Source organism: Lactuca virosa, chromosome 4, assembly GCF_052849685.1.
Source record: "Lactuca virosa cultivar CGN04683 chromosome 4, Lactuca_virosa_CGN04683_v6, whole genome shotgun sequence".
In the NCBI taxonomy this organism is placed as follows: domain Eukaryota; kingdom Viridiplantae; phylum Streptophyta; class Magnoliopsida; order Asterales; family Asteraceae; genus Lactuca; species Lactuca virosa.
In genome coordinates this window covers 90,160,123-90,177,927 of record NC_136429.1, presented here as the reverse complement: position 1 = coordinate 90,177,927, position 17,805 = coordinate 90,160,123, and the positions used below count along the sequence as shown (strand labels likewise).

The following is a 17,805-nucleotide window of genomic DNA, read 5'->3' as shown; positions in this document are numbered from 1 at the left end:
AAGTTTCCAAAATTAAAACATAAATGCATGCAACCAAGGTTCTAAATAATGCGACGGCAAGGTCAAACCTCAAGCTTTTACGAGCTATAATGTTTTTCAAGACGTGACTTAGGGCAACAATTATATATATATATATATATATATATATATATATATATATTCTAACTAAATACCTAAATAAGGGTAAAATTGTAATCTTAGCTAATAATTATTTTTGGTAAATTTAAATCAATGAATTTCCCTTTAAATAACAATCGATTCACAGCATTAACCCTAAATCTCGTTCCAAGCCTTCTTCACCAGAGAACATACGATTTCTACCACAAACCCAAACAAGTCGCAAATCCGATGGTGTTTGTGTTGCTTGGTGTTCGGCAGGAAGAGAATGATGTTTACTTGTAAGTTTGATTTTGTTTTATATTTTGTTGATCAGTACTTTTCTCATCAATTGTTCTTCTGAAAGTTAATCGACTTTGTGATGTGAAATCATTCCATCAATTGTTCCTCCGAGCCAGTTAAAATGGCTTCAATCACTTTAGTTCCATGTAAAATTGAATATGTTAGTTAAGCTTCTTTGTTTGATCTAACCAATTGAAATGACTTCATTCACTTTGGTTTTGCTTGAAACCTCATATCTATGTGTACATAGTATCCACTTAAGCCTTCAAGTAGCTTTGAGAGTTTTTATCTTATATTTTTTGACTAGTTCCTGACCGCTAGGGGTTTAAGGTGTGCGAGGGTCCCAAGAAAAATAGGGCCCGGTTTTTTACGAAGTTATATATATATATATATATATATATATATATATATATATATATCAACTTCGAAATATTTACTAAATGTCCTTTTAGTTCAGCTGGTAAATCACGTACTTTTTATTACTACCATGTGATCCGGGTTCGAAACTTGCATTGCCAGCGTTTTCAATTTTTTTTGATTATTCACGCAGTCTAGCTAATAAAAAGCCTTAATTTTGCAAGAAAAAATCTGTTTTACCCTCTGACGGGTTTTTGGGTCGTTAATGCCTCATACTTGTCTCATTTTTTGCATTTATGTCAAATAACTGGTTGCAAGAGGGTTTACCGGTTACCCCTCCACTTACCCCTCAACTGTAGAAGACTTTTCCCCCGTTTCTTAACCAACGACGAAATTAACCCCGTTTGGTAAACGTTAGACATAGAGCTCCACACCCTCTCTCTGAAACGTCAACTCAATCTCAGTAAATCATACTCTACTGAGAAAAATCTTGGGCTTTTGGGAGGGAATCATCACGAAATTTGGGTATTTGAAGAGGATTAGGTCTACACTGTTGGTATTGTTGTTCAAGCAGGAAGAAAGTTGGTTGATAGTCTCGTTGAGTTGTTGAACCAGTAAGTATCTCAAATCCATGATTAAAGCAATTAGCTACTTAAAATTCTTCGATTTTGTTTGTAAAATCTGTTTGATTTTGCATGTAACTGTAATGGCTTCATCGGATGACGTTTTCAAAGAACTCTTTGCTAGTATATACGAGCCTTTCTCTGGACTAAATGAGATGGATTATGAGCTCCATGGTATTTATATGGATCACGAACCAGAGCATGAGTTCGTGACTACGCTTGATAAATGTAGGGACGTCTTTCTTAATGTTCTACTTAGTGATGAAAACTTAAGGAATTAAAGCATGGTTGATGAAATCAGAGCACAAGTTTATCATGCTAATGAATGGCAAAGTGATGAAGAAGGTGAACAAGAGGCGGTGAAGAATAAGTACATAATTCATGATCCAAACACACCATGGGATAAGATGGAACCTAAGGTAAGTAATATGTTTGAGTCTACTGCACAACTTAAGTTTTGTATTTAAAATTATGGGGTGTCAAATGGATATCAGATATACTTTGAAAAATGTGATAAAACTAGAATAGTTGCAAGATGTGGGAAGAGGACAAAGATGAATGATTGTCCTTTCAGATTGTATGCTGGATGGATGTACAATGAAAAATCATTTCAAGTTAAAAATTTGGTTGGAGAGCATCGTTGCAGTAGGAAGTTCAAATTTGGAAGTCTTGTTTCCCCTGAATGGATAGGTAGGCATTACATTACTGAAATTGCAAACACACCTAAGATGAAACTTAGGGACATGATTGCTGATATCAAACAAAGGTTGGGATGTGTAGTATCCATTGGGCAAGTCCGTAGGGCAAAAAATGGGCCACTGAGTTGATTGAAGGAAAACTAACTGAACATTATGCTAGGGTATGGGATTATGCTGATGAATTATTAAGGTCCAACCCAGGTTCTACATGTAAAGTTAGTGTCACTGTCAATCCAGATGGGAAGAACTACTTCCACAGATTTTACATAGGTTTCAAAGCTCTAAGTGATGGATGGAAATTAGGGTGTAGAAGAGTAATTGGGTTGGATGGATGCTTCCTGAAAGGACAGGTGAAGGGTGAGTTGTTGACTACCATTGGTAGAGATGCTAATAACCAAGTATATCCTATAACATAAGCTATTGTTGATGTTGAAAACAAGCCTAACTGGACTTGGTTTATTGAGCTTCTTAGAGATAGTCTAGACCTTCATGATGGCAGAGGATTGGTGGTGATATGTGACCAACATAAGGTTTGTTTTCAATACTCCATTTTATATAAATGTTAACACAATTTAAAAGGGATGCATATTGAGTTGAATGTTCTTGTCTTGTAGGGATTGATTGAAGCTGTAAAAGATATACTCCCAAATGTTGAGCACAGGCAATGTGCCAGGCATGTTTATGCCAATTTCAAGAAAGCATACACAGGGTTGGAGTTCAAGAAATTATTTTGGGCTGCATCAATGAGTTGTGTAGAAAGTGACTTTAAGAGGCACATAGAAACCATCAAGAAGTTGAGCCCATCTGCATATGAGTACTTTGATGTCAAGACAACCAAAAACATGGTGTAGAGCTTATTTTGATAGGGGTTATGCGTGTGAAACAATTGAGAATGGAATCTCTGAGTATTTCAACTTAATCGTTATTGATGCTAGGAAAAAACCCCTTATCACAATGCTTGAGGAGATGAGGATATATATAATGGACAGGTTTTCCCATATGACAGAGGAAAATGTTAAATGGAAATCAAATGTTTGTCCTGCTATACTTAGGAAAATGCAGTTGTTTGGGAAAAATATGAGGTATGCATCAAAGAAATTTAACATTTGTTGTTTCTTTTTATTATTCTTACTTACTATACCAATTTATGTAGGTTATGGGTTGTAGTTCATAGTCAATGACATGTTTTTGAAGCTAGAAGAGGATGTGACAGCTATATGGTGGACTTGGACAGCAGGGCTTGCAGTTGCAGATTATAGGATTTGTCTGGGATCCCATGTGTACATGTAAATGCAGCCATCAACTACATCAATCAAACACCATATTTATATATTGATGGGTACTTTTCAAAGGAAAATTTTAAACAGTCTTACTCCTCTAATATCAAACCAGTGAATGGGAGTAATCTTTGGAGCAAAACTGGATTTATAAAGCCATTGCCTGCTTTGGCTAGGAGAATGCCAGGTAGGCCTACTACCAAAAGGAAGAGGCATGCTAGTGAACAAGAGGGGAGGTTTTCATCAACAAGGGTATTTGTACCAAGAACAGTAAGATGTGAGAAGTGCTTAGAGTATGGCCATAATAAAAAAAGTTGTAAGAATGAGAAAAAGCCAGTAGTACCCTTGCCACCAAAGAAAAGAGGCAGACCAAGGAAAGATCCATTGTTAACTGAATATGATGAATCATTAAGAGCTTCTCAATCCAGTCAGCCTCCAAAGAAGAAAAACAAGTCAAAGAAAGAAGCATCAAGTTCCAAGGTTTTAAAAGCATCAAGGTCCAAAAAAGAGGCTACTGAATATGATGAATCATTAAGAGCTTCTCAATCCAGTCAGCCTCCAAAGAAGAAAAACAAGTCAAAGAAAAAAGCATCAAGTTCCAAGGTTTTAAAAGCATCAAGGTCCAAAAAAAGAGGCTACTTCAACTCGGAAAGAAGATGTTTCTGCAACTCAAAAAGAAGTTGTTGTTGATGGTATTCAGATTGGGGAAGGTGATGGTATTGAGACTGGGGATCATGGTGATAGTATTGAGACTGGGGATCATGGTGATGGTATTCAGATTGGGGAAGGTGATGGTATTGAGACTGGGGATCATGGTGATGGTATTGAGACTGGGGATCATGGTGATGATATTCAGACTGGGGATGTTAATGATGTTATTGTTGAAGATGGTCATATTGCTGAAGAAGTTGAAGTGGTTGATGTTGGAAAAGAAGATGTTTTGCTTCCAAGGGTTGGTTTAGAGCTACACAAAGTACTTGATGAGGTTGAGCAGGGGTTGGACGAAATATTAGGGGAGGGTAGTTTTCAACAACAATCAGAAACCTATGATGCTACTCAATCAGATTATGGGGGTAATGTTGAGTTTAATGATGGAAAAGATGATGGTGTCCTTATATATAAGGTAAAGCTGGATGCTGAACAGATTGCATTGATGTTGGAAGCAGGATATAGCATGGAAGAAATTGAAGGTATGGAAGGGGTAGAACTGGAACTGGATGACATGCCACCCGTTGAGTTGGTAAGAAATTACTTTTTTGTAATTGTTTTTCATTATTTTTCTCCAATTTAATTTATTTATGTAATTATCAATATCAGGATATGGAAGATGTATTGGATCATCCATCTGATAATGATGATGATGCTATTATTGATGATGTTGATGGTATTGTTGATGATGCTATTATTGAGGTTGATGGTGGTGGTGAACAAAAAGAAGGGGATGATGATGGTCACTTGGGTGATGATGAAGGTGAACAAGAAGAAGGAGGTGATGATGAAGGTCCTGATGATGTCCCTAGAGCGACAAAGTTGAGAAAACCCTCTGAAAGGATCATTTTGCAGAAGTTGAAGAAGACGGTGTTTGATAAAAATGGAGGTGGTTCATCTGCTAGCAATCCAGTTAGGTTGGAGTAGTTGGTTAAGTGCTTTGGGGGTGTGGTGGGGAGGGTAAACACGGGAAGATGGAGCCCTTTTTGCTAAATATTATTGTCATTCCACCCACTAAATGCAACATACATCCACTTGTTTTATGTTATAAACTTGGTTGCCTTTTTTGATAATTTATTTAGGCTTTTGGATACAATTGGATGGCTGCTACGTATTAGTGAAATGTAAAAAACCTTATGCAATTAATACACCCCCTTTTATTTGTGTTATGATGAATGTGTTATCCATTGTTGTGAATTTTTATTACCATATAAGAATCTTACTTTTCATTTATGTTATGTTGAATATGTTTACCAATATTGTCAACTTTGATAACCATTTATGCATCTTACTTCCCATTTGTGTTATGGTGAATATGTTTACCATTATTGGCACATTTGATTACCATTTTATGCATCTTACTTTGCATTTGTGTTCTGCTGAATGTGTAGTTACCATTTTCACAAAACCGTTCACAAAATAGATCATAACCATACAAACTTTAATACTATTGCACCATTCAAACTTTTACAGATTCAGTACATATACCAATGTAATAAACTACACTACAAACTTGTTATCATTTCATCTAAATTACATCTTAATAACCACAACAACAAGACATACCAAAATACTCACTAGCAGCCCTACAATCAGTTTGAGCAACATCACAGATTCGATATCTTTATGTTGAAGGTTCAATTGCTTCTTAAAAGCACTAATTTCGTCTTCTTCTTCATCAACCCATTTGAAATGACCACAACCACCATCTTCATCTTACAAAAAGAATAATAAAATTACATAAAGAAGGGACAATAGTAGAGAGAGCATAATTAGGGCAAACATCACAACAATTATCTGGTAATTAGGGCAGCCACGAAACTTTCGTCCCGGGTTTTCTGGAGTGCGTGAAACATAAATAGGGCAAATATCACCACACCTACATCGGATTATCTCCCGGTTTTTCCTTCTTGATGTGCCGCTCCAGCTTGAATTTGATTTCGACATTGTCATTTGGTGTAGAAATCTGATTTTGTTTTGGTGATGTTCTTCTTCAAAAACCCAGCTTCGTCGTTTGGTAAATGGGGTTAAGAAACAGGGGAAAAGTCTTCTACAGTTGAGGGGTAAGTGGAGGGGTAACCGGTAAACCTTCTTGCAACCGGTTATTTGGCATAAACGCAAAAAATGAGACAAGTATGCGTCATTAACGACCCAAAAAGCCGCCGGAGGGTAAAACCGACTTTTTCTTGCAAAATTAAGACTTTTTATGACATTATCCCTTTAGTTGGCTAACATTGATTTTATAAATAGTTCCTTCTAAATTAGCCTAGGTTTGATACTAATCACTTTATACTTTTATTTATTGGGTTAATGTCATAAAAACCCTCAAGTTTTCAGAGTTTTGTCGGTTTTGCCTAAAGTTGAAATTTATGTCCGTTTTTACCCAAACATTTTTGAAAAAATGTTCGATTTTACCCTTTTACCGGTGATAACAGGTTTTTCAGGTTACCATTATATTAAATTCGCAAAAAAGCCCTTAAGTTTACCATTTTTTGCGTTTTTACCCTTAAGTTTATAATTTTTTTACACTTTTACCCTAAGTATATTTTTTTCATAATATACATATTCATGCACATTTTTCATAATATACATATTCACTTTTACCCTTAATATGTATCTATACTTTTAAAAATATATTTATACTTAAAAAAAAACATATATCAAAATACATATTTACACTTCTAAAAATATATGTATATACTTATATAAACATGTTTATGAATGAACAAGTTTTTTTATTGATATGTATATTTTTAAATACATAAAAATACGTATTTGTAGTTCTAAAAGCATATTAATTTTTTTTTACATCTTAAATGGTTTATCCAAGAAAAAAAACCCATACACACACACACACACACACACATATATATATATATATATATATATATATATATATATATATATAAGAATTAACATTAAAAAATGTAAATACACTATTTAATTAAAATTTTTTCGTTTATAAATATGATTTTTCTGCTTGAATATGTATAATATGAAAAAAAAAATACATAGGGTAAAAGTGTTAAAAAATTATAAACTTAAGGGTAAAAACGTAAAAAAACTATAAACTTAAGAGTTTTTTTGTAAAGTTAATATAATGGTAAAAGTGTTAAAAAATTATAAACTTAAGGGTAAAAACGTAAAAAAACTATAAACTTAAGAGTTTTTTTGTAAAGTTAATATAATGGTAACCTGTTATCACCGGTAAAAGGGTAAAACCGAACATTTTTTGGAAAATGTTAGGGTAAAAACGGACATAAAATTCAACTTTGGGCAAAACCGACAAAACCCTGAAAACTTGAGGGTTTTTATGACATTAGCCCTTATTTATTTTGTTTTCAATTTCTTATTCCCTTTTTTTTCTTCTGATTAACTACTTTTTTTTTTTTACTTTTATTTATTTTGTTTTCAATTTCTTATTCCTTTTTTTTTCTTCCGATTAACTACTTTTTTTTTATAAGAATAATTAACAACTTATCATAGTATTAGTGAATGTTGCTTATCAAAATAAAATATATATATATTTAAGACGCCTATTTTATTTTTAGCACAATGTCTTCAATATCAACGGACCGATCCTGACTAGTTCTACACATTTAAAACTACAAACTAGTTTTACACATATATAAAAGTTATCAACTTCCTAAGATTAATCAAAAGAAGAAGCTACCTAACTAATTTTATAACTAATTTTACCAAACGCACTCTAGATATTGAAAACAAAAGACTAATCAATTGTTAAATACATTCACATTCTTTTATCTCGCTCCCCCTTTGTGGAATTATGCTCTCCATATCAACATATACCGACCCCATAAATTCTACAAAAAAAACACCCACAATCCTCTACCACCATAATCCCATCTACAATACCATCTGCAGTTTGGTTGTTTTTGCATTCCCGATCGATTCATCAATCCTTTTCACTTGGTATTACACACATCCGTGGGCAGTTCCATCAACAAGGCCTTCTTGGAACATCTCCACAAGCCACAATCCTATTTTCCACCACATCCATCATCACAAGCTCATGTCACCACTACCACTCCCTCTCGTTTTGCTTATGGTCCGCCATTGACCAAATTTCATGGAGCTTTCCACACATTGAATCTTAATTAATTAGACAACCCCTGCTACATGGATGGCTCTACAATGTCACATCTCACCCCGACCCCTACTAACATTCCTACCTTTTTTTTTGTTTTAACTAATGACGATTGACAATATTTCATCACCACCACACCTAGGGATGTTCAAAACTGGATATCTGGAATTTAAGATATTCGGATTTTAGTATCGGAATCCGTATCCATAGTTCGGAAATTCGAGAAATGCATTGCCTATAATTAAAACTCAATCAACAATATAAACAAACAATAATATGATTAGTAATTAACCTTCAAATGAGTAATTAAGCATCAAAAGGTGCTATCTGTCTCAGTGTTTGCTATTTCTTTGATCATTAATTAGCATCAAACGATAATATTTTCTATATTTCTAATTGCATTAATTCCACAGCTCCATGCCCCGGTTGATTTTTTTGTTTCTTAACTCTAGTTTATTACCAAAATATCTTATAAATATGTGGTAGAAGCGGACAAAATGGTAGTCAAGTTCACCTAGATAACTACTTTCTTTAGGAATATATTAATAAAGAATAAAACCCAATAATCCAACGAAGAAATATAAAGAAACATAACATCTACAATTCAACTAGTCAATGGTCTTCTTGAATCGTTAACTTCAACTAATGATTTTTTAAATCCCTATAAGTGTTAAGGCCAGCTTACAAAATTTTGATGGAATCTTGTTAAGGACAAAAATATATTTATATTTTAGTTAACAAGATAACTAATAAATAATACATACACATTCATAGAAAAGCTATATAAGAACAAACAAATCAAAATCTAGAAAACAAATATTGCCATCTAAAACAATACTCTTGGAATATTTGACATTCAAATTCAATTTATATAATATATTTAACCTAACATCAGGGTCGGTCCAAACGTATATGGGGCCCGAGGCGAAGAGAAAAAAAAGGCATTTTAAAGACAAATATAATAAAGATTAAAAAAAAATATCATTTATTCTTCACTATAAACGCGTTCAATTAGCAATAACAAACAAGCCAAATTGTTTGTCTTTTGAACTAGTTTGAGTTTGAACCAATTTTAGCCTTAAAAATCATTTAGGTAATATTTTTTTATATATATATATACAATACATAGCCCATAAATTTTGGGCCCCCTGAGACGTGGGCCCTGGGCGGTCGCCCGGATTGCCCACCGTCTGGACCGGCCCTGCCTAACATTGAATCAATGGTCTAAATAAATAAAATTAGTCATATAGAATAGATATATATTTTTTTACAATAAACCTGAATATACGTCCTTTGTTCCCTGCAAAATAAAAAAAAAAAACTAAAATTAAAATTACAATAAACTCTAATTTATTAAATGTTCTAGACTAGAATCATAGCAATTATTATATGCATCCCATTGAAGGCAAGATGACTTCCCATAATTCCTCTAAGATTGTGTTTTGTGTTTGAGAAGTACGAAGTCAAAAACCCCAAAGGGGCGGAACTCAAACCCAACAATTAACCTAAAAAAAACAATCCCCATATAGATCTCGTTCAAGTCCGCGCCTCCTCCTCCCGTCGCCCCTTTTGTCATCACTCTCTTCTAAACTCCAAATCAAACCCTAATTCCTCCTCAATCATTGCCTTCAAACCTTCAATCCATTCATTACTTTCACCGTAAACGTCAATTTAAACCCTAAGGAGGCGAATCGGCGCTCAATTTGACTTGTTTCGCGTTTCTTTGAAGCTTCTTGCGACTATAGGGTTTTTCTGCGCTTAATCCTTCTGGATTTTGATAATTCTTTTCGTTTTGCAAGCTGGCTATGGACTACGAACCTTTCGATAGCAGCGGTGAGCTCTTCAATCTCTAACACCTTTCCAGAAATTTGGTGGAAGCTACGATTTTGTTGCGAATTTGTTATCGATCAGTGTGCGATACGTTCCGCTTGATTTTTCTTTTCCAGCATTGTCTTTTCTTAATTTTGTTTTTATGCATCTTGTTTACACAAATTCAACACGTTAGAATTATGAATTTGTTGCTGTGAACGTGTTGGATTAGCTAGACGGATGGATTCTTTTGGTTGAATTTTGTTGAAAGTTTTCAGCTTTGAATTAGAGGGATAATTAAAAGAATGAGAAAGTGAAGCTTAGAGTTTGGTTGGTGCAGGTGAAGTGTGTTGTTTGCTTGGTAGTATTTTGGGTTCTGTATACTTGAATTATTGAGGGAGCTACCTTATTGGTGTATGTATCAATGATATGGAGAAAGTAAATTAGCAATGTGTTGTATTTTGGAGTGGAGAAGGTGACTCTTTTATTTACACCAACTGTTTTCCCCCTGTTCTTGGTTATGGGTTTATCAAAGAAAAGATAATCGGCTTGCTAAATTGGTAGTTAGTGCATTGATGCATTCAAATGTTGCCTATAGCAGAATATAAAACATAAATCAAGTAGGGCTCTTAGACCTTGACTAATCTTCTTTTACATTTAACTATACTTCTTCCCTTCCTGACTTACAAATAGACCTATTCTGTTATGTGTCTACATTTGTATAATCACCATGCTTGACTTATTTTCTTACATCCCTCTCCTTTCTTTTGAGGTGCTTGATTTTCTGTTATGTGTCCATGTTGTGTAGTCGTCCATGATCCTATGATATCATAGCCTTCGACCCTCCAATCCATCAAGTATGGAATTCATGGCCTTTCAGATTGCTTTGGCATATGCTATTTTTTTAGTTATGGATTAGGCGAACATAATTTTATGAGCATCTTTTTGGGTGTTGAAGCCTTGAAGGTCTAGCTGTGCATAAAACCTGCACCCATTTTATTTGCAAATTCCCTTAACTCTCTAGCATGCAATACCTAAACCCTAATAAAATCCCATTTTGTTATATCAATGCTTTAATGCAATGCTATCACCAACTCAACACTTGCTGTTGCCGGATATAAAGGATATTGAATGGAGTTTGCATCCTGTTATTGTAAAAATAAACACCAGGGCATTCAGATTAGAGCCTAGGAGTAGAGACTTGTTAATGATGAGAATCATGTTCAAGAAACAGACAATTGTAGGAACCATAAAAAGGTAGAAAGCACATTTCTTTGTGCGTAATATGGATGTGAGGATTGATTACATGGTGGTGTTTGCCTGTGATGGATAGAGCTTCACAGTAAGCACAGATAGAGCTTTTCCAGTATCTATTCGTACAAGCTAGCATTGCAACTACACATATGTTATTGTGCAGACCATCATACACTATAGTTGTTTCTTTTCTTTCTTTTTCTTAATTTATTGGTTAAGCATCCTTGTTGAGTGGCACTTCTTTTTTGAAAAATGGGAATTGAGGGGTAGAGAAGGTCTTGGAAAGCCCTCACTTTATTAATGCTGATTAATGTTTTCAAGGCGCTTATTGGGATGCAATAACAGCTCCCCTGGCTCATGTGGTTAAGGGCATAATAGAAGAAAATAAGGACAAAGTGCCATCTTTATCTTTACTCACACATCCGAAAGAGAACATGTGTTACAAAGAGCAAATTTTTTTGATGCTATTTTTGAGAAGATGTCATAATGAGCTGAATCGGCTCATAAGTTGTGAATTGGTGTAGATGAGTTTATGATGATTGTTTGGATTTATTGCAGGAACTGATGATGATCTTCCGCCATCCCATCAAAATAGAATTCCAAGAGGTGGACGTGTTGCAGGTAATGGAAGATCTGCAGTTATGGCTCCTGTACAATATCCAAGGATGTATGCAGAAACAGACATGGAAGCCCAAATTCACCACCTTGAGCAAGAAGCATACAGTTCCGTTTTACGAGCCTTTAAAGCCCAAGCCGATGCTATTACTTGGGTACTATTTTGTCATTATATTTTCTAGATCATCTTTTACTTTGATGTTCACTGAAATGTGTATGCGTTTCTTTTTTCTTCAGGAAAAGGAAGGTTTAATAACCGAGCTCCGAAAAGAATTGAGATTATCAAATGAAGAACACAGAGAGCTTTTGGGAAAAGTAAATGCAGATGATGTTATCCGGAGAATAAGGTCCAATATTGTCAAGAAACAAAACAAGCTTTGTGATTTGAGTGATAATATGATATGATGATAATGATATACCATGTTGTTTGTCTGATTTAAAAAAAAAAAAAATAGGGAGTGGAGACAATCGGGTGGGATTCTGAACACAGGGCAAGCTGTTCATGATCCATTACCAAGTCCATCTGTGTCAGCCTCTCGTAAGAAACAAAAGATAAACTCTTCAGGACCTTCTCAATCATTTGGTGTCCCATCTCCTTCTTTTCATCCGCAACAACCAGTGCCTCCACCAAACCAACCATCTTCTTCATCCGCTAGAAGAGCACCTGTTTCAGGGACAAAAGGGAAAAACAAGAAATCTGTAAGCCCATTCCATACCACATTGGTATTTTGTTTTTTATTATGATATGTTTGTAATTTGTAAATGGCAATTGGCAGGGTGGTGGTGGTGGTCAGATAATGGGGGGAGGATCTTCCCTGAAAATGCAGTACCCTCCATCAGGGCCAAGTGGGAGGGGGCAGCTTGGTAATCGTGTGACATCCGGGCCACTTGCAAATGAGTCTGCTGAAACATCAGCATTCTCCCCATTGATTGGAAGAAAAGTGAGAACCAGATGGCCTGATGACAACAATTTTTATGAAGCTGTTATAACAGATTACAACCCGGTTGAGGTAATTTGATATTGCTTGCTTGCTTGCAGCTGGCCTCCATTTATGCTGAAAAAATAAATATATATATATATATATATATATATTTTCAGGGTCGGCATGCACTAGTTTATGATATTAGTACAGCTAATGAGACATGGGAGTGGGTTAATCTTGCAGAGGTAAGTGTAGAGAATAAAAAGCATGAGTGATATCATATACCATGTCTTAAATAAAATATTGTTTGATACTTGATGCAGATATCATCAGAGGATATACAATGGGAAGGGGAGGACCCTGGGATTCCTCATAAAGGGGGTTATGGTGGTGGAATGAGTAGACCTGTTGGACGTGATAATGGTCCTGGTGGAGGTGGAGGGAGAGGTAGAGGGCTGCCCAAAAGTCAAGCTGCAGCAGCAAGAAAAGATTTTCCACCATCACAGAATGGCATTGGAAAGAAGGGCCTAGACAATATTCAGTTACTTCACACTGATACTCTGATAAAAGAGGTACATACATAACATGATAATTGCAGCAGCAGATATATATATATATATATATATATATATATATATATCATCTATTGTATATTGTATTTACAAGAAGGGAAAGGAATTTTAACATTCATGCAACAGGTTGAGAGGGTATTTGGGTCTAGTCATCCAGATCCTGTTGAAATAGAGAAAGCTAAGAAAGTGCTCAAGGTTAGTTAAAAGTTTGAAAACATGTAATGTATGATTAACGATTGAAATAATATTAATATATAATGCAGGAACATGAACAAGCACTGACTGATGCCATTGCAAGGCTTGCAGATATCTCAGATGGTGAAAGTGGTACTGTACACAAACTCTTCTTCTAACTCTACTAAATGCTTACTTCCCGAGTCCCACTTAAAGAGACAAGTGGATGAAACTAAGTAGAAAGGAAAAAAAAAATTGATGTTCCTGAGTTTTTTTTTTTTTTTTTTAAATGGAAAGCAGACAAAGGATAATCTTCCCTTCCAATTTGGTTCCTTAAAATAAGACGTGAATTTAATTTCTTTTCTTTTAACTCATAAATTATTAAAATGTTTATTTCCCTCTTATTTTTTCAAGCCTGTCAACATGAAAATACAATCTTCTTTTCTCTCCTTTTTTTCTTTTCTTTGGTAAAAATACAGCGTAAAACTACTTATAATGCTTGCATATTTATGGTAGAATCTCTCTCTCTCTCTCTCTCTCTCTCTCTCTCTCCTTGGTTGTCATATGTGAAGATTCAGAAGCAAGAAACTTGTTTTTTGGGCTTAAATGCATTTTAAGTATAGCAATGCACTTTTTAATTTAATTACACCGTTGTACTTTTAAAGATGTAGCAATGGGTAACCTGCTACCTTATAAACCAAACTTCCGGACAAAGTAGAAACTACATTAATGTTTCTTGCATTTAGCCCTATTTTTATACATCATTACTAAAAATTTGTATTAACTTTCTGTTCCAAGTTATCTTATCGAAATGGGTTGCAAATTTTCAGACATGGGGGTGGGTTTTGTCATACATTCACAACACAGTAGTGTTTGTTTCATATAGCTTAAAGAATAACCTTTGTTCATTTGCTTTTGCTGACAATAAATAAAACATATACTACTACTACTACTACTATTATTATCTCCAACTCTAAATATCCTTGTTGATAACATATCCATATGATATGAGTTTCTTTTCATGTATAGATATTATCTTTATTTTAAAGATTTGTTGCTCTTTATGTTTACATGGATTTGAATTAATATAAATAAATATTATTTGATTGATTAGGTTAGTTTAATTGTGACAGATGAAGGTGGGCGATTTATGCGAGGGCAGGCAATGGATCGAGAATAACCTCACATGAGGAAAATATTAGAAGTAGGTGAAATAGTGATAGTCATACTAACTGAGTTGAGTTGAGTTGAGTTGAGTTGAGTTAATGAATGGTGCAATGTGGATGGGATGGGATGGGATGTGTAATTTTAGGGATAGAGCCAAATTAATGACATTGGATATGGATATGGATATGGTAAACTAAGTAGAAATGCAAGATTGTAAGATATGATATGAGATGGTGTTTACCCCTACTTATACTTAATAATATCTCATGTGTAGTAGTAAGTAGTACCATTTGGGAGGTTAAGTTATGCTGGAGATTCAAGGGGTAAAACTTATCATACAAATCAGACTTTCTTCATGTATAGAATCATTTTCATTTTTCTAATTTCATCTTATCAGACAATCATTTATTGGCTTTTCTTAACAAAATGCATGATTGTTGTTTGCTTTACATCCATGATTTACATTTTGTATTTTCCAACACCGACTGCGAGATTCACATTTTAAAAATGTATGTGCTTTTCAAATTTTTAACTTTTTAGAAAAATAACATTTTTAAACCATCTTAAATGTCGTTTGTTTATATATACTTAGACGTGTGCCTGCGCAAAGATAGTTATTTTGACGAATACTTTCTTAGGGGAAAAAGTTATTAGATTTTATTGTTAGTTATTACTACTTTTATATAAAATATTTATGTTTATATCTTATATTTATTGTCTATTTATATTATTAATGTAAATTAATTAATATTGATGTCTAGTTTAACGAATGTAAATTAGATTATATACATGAATTTATATTTTAAAATTTTTATTTTGTTCCAAATTAAATTTCTTAATTGTTTTATTTAATTCAAGTTTTCAAGTTTTTATGAATTATTTATGAATAATGATTTGTTAAAAAGCTTTATAACTTATACCTTTTGAAATTTAAGTTATAATTAATATGTTTGTTTTATGATTTTACTAATTTCTTTTGAAATTTAAGTTATAATTAATATGTTTGTTTTATGATTTTACTAATTTAATTTGCAAATGCTGTTTGTTAATTTATTAAAAAAATATTATGTTTTAATTTTAATTCAAAGATTTTTTAGTATGCAAAATTTAGAAAAATCATAAAATATGAAACAAAACCACATGTGCAAGTAACGATAACATTTATCTTATTGCTATGTATATTTTATTTTGAAGGGAAAAAAACATGATCAATCGGACGATATAAAGAAAAAAACTGTTATCACCTTGGTGACGATCAAATGGATGCAGCGCCTTCTATTAAAATTTATACAAATTTTGTAAAAAGTATAAAATCACAATTACAAGATATTAAATGATATGCATGTTACACAATTATAAACCATTACATCCAAAACAACCAAAAATGATAAACATGTTTTATAGATGCAAATTGTTACCGGATCCATACAAAAGTATAAGACTAACACTGAACAATGATGCATTAAATACATACCACTTATTTAAAAACGTTGCGTCAGAATCTAAGCATCACTATATGAAGTGTTGCAACATATTAGTGTTACATCAGACATGTGCAACCATTCTAGTAAACAATGTCGCATCATATATATCTTAACAACTCTATTCAACACTTTCAGAAGAGTTGTAGCACACTAGAATTATACCTTTACAACTTTTCTGGAAAAGTTTTACATTAACTCAATTACAACAACACTTGAAAATTTTGCAACAAAACCTAACACAACACTTTTGGAAAGAGTTGTAGTAGTTGATTTAGGGTGTGTTCGTCGTAAAGCATTTGGGAGTTTCTAGCTTTAAGCAAAACACTCCATTTTTTTTATAGAAAGTCTCGTTTGGCACTACAAGCTTCTAACGTTTAGTTTAAACAAAACGTTCTAAATCCAAATGCTACTTCACGTAGCGTTTAACAAAACACTACCAGCTATAAGCTACCTACTTCCTGCTACAAACTACCCGCTACCAGCTAGTTTTGCCGAACACGCCTTTAGTCCATGGTGTGCCAAGACCATGTGAATTTTCATATCTTAAAAAAAAAACTCATAACAAAATTTATAACTCACAAAGATGGGAAGTAATTTGTTTGATTAGTAAATTTGTTTGTAGATCAAAAACCACTATTAGAAAAATATTTTTACTACAAATTTACATACAAAATATTTCCATTGGTAATTACTGACATAACAATGACAAAAATAGAGACGCTAGTTTACTGATTGAATAGTGAGGAAAAATTTTTAAAAAAGAAAAATTATATTCTTTACAATATCCTTCTGTATTTCGTCGTAAATTACTACCGAATTTATTTTATGTTGCAATTTTGTTGCTATTCTAATATTCTGTTGCTACACTATTATTATTATTATTATTGTATCTTTTTGTGCATGTATGTGTATCTATACGTATATATGTGTATGTGTATATATATACACATGAGCGTATGTATATACATATGTTTATGTATGTGTATCTATGTATATGTTTTTGTGGATGTATGTATATGTGTATCTGTGTGTATATGTATATATCTGTATATGTGTATATATGAATATGTGTATGTGTACCTTCCTTAGCTAGAAAGCTCAGGCCCATGAAGTCGTGAGCAGGGGCGGAGCCAAGATTTTAGGATAAGGGGGGCTTGTATATATTAAAATTAAATCTTTACACTAGGATTAGAAGTATACTTTGATTTTTGAAGTTGGCATAGTCATCTAATAACATCACCTTGGTGACTTGGATAGCTTCAGATTGAAAGTGGTACTCGGTGATCACGAATCAAAGAATCTAAGTTTACCTCTCTTAAATTTCAAATAACATTTTTTTTTCAAATTCAACATTAATTGGCTCTTCCATATTGTCCAATACAAAGTTAAAGAAATTGGGTTATAGAAGGGGCTGGTGGGCTTAGGATGATTTTCTATTTTGAGCTTAAAACAATATAATGGGATTTATTACTAATACTAAATAATCCAAACTAGTATTTCGTCATGTCGCTCGTTGCGGCGGAGAACACCTTTGCAAAGTAGCCATAAAAATATAAAATAAAGTTTCGATTGATACAATTATGTATCGAGGAGACAACAAAAATAAGATATGAAAATATATTTTGATTCATATAATA

The 17,805-nt window shown here is 33.5% G+C and overlaps 1 protein-coding gene across 1 annotated transcript; it reads left to right on the top strand.

Moving 5' to 3' along the window:
- The first annotated feature begins 9,601 nt into the window (after positions 1–9,601).
- LOC145106263 (protein EMSY-LIKE 3-like) lies at positions 9,602–14,990 on the top strand. Its single transcript, XM_079043273.1, has 10 exons — positions 9,602–10,003; positions 11,792–12,003; positions 12,086–12,195; positions 12,304–12,547; positions 12,625–12,858; positions 12,948–13,016; positions 13,095–13,343; positions 13,470–13,538; positions 13,607–13,670; positions 14,651–14,990. Exons 1-10 carry the CDS (start codon positions 9,976–9,978, stop codon positions 14,695–14,697), a joined length of 1,326 nt encoding a protein of 441 aa, XP_078899399.1. The 5' UTR covers positions 9,602–9,975; the 3' UTR covers positions 14,698–14,990.
- The last annotated feature ends 2,815 nt before the right edge of the window (positions 14,991–17,805 follow it).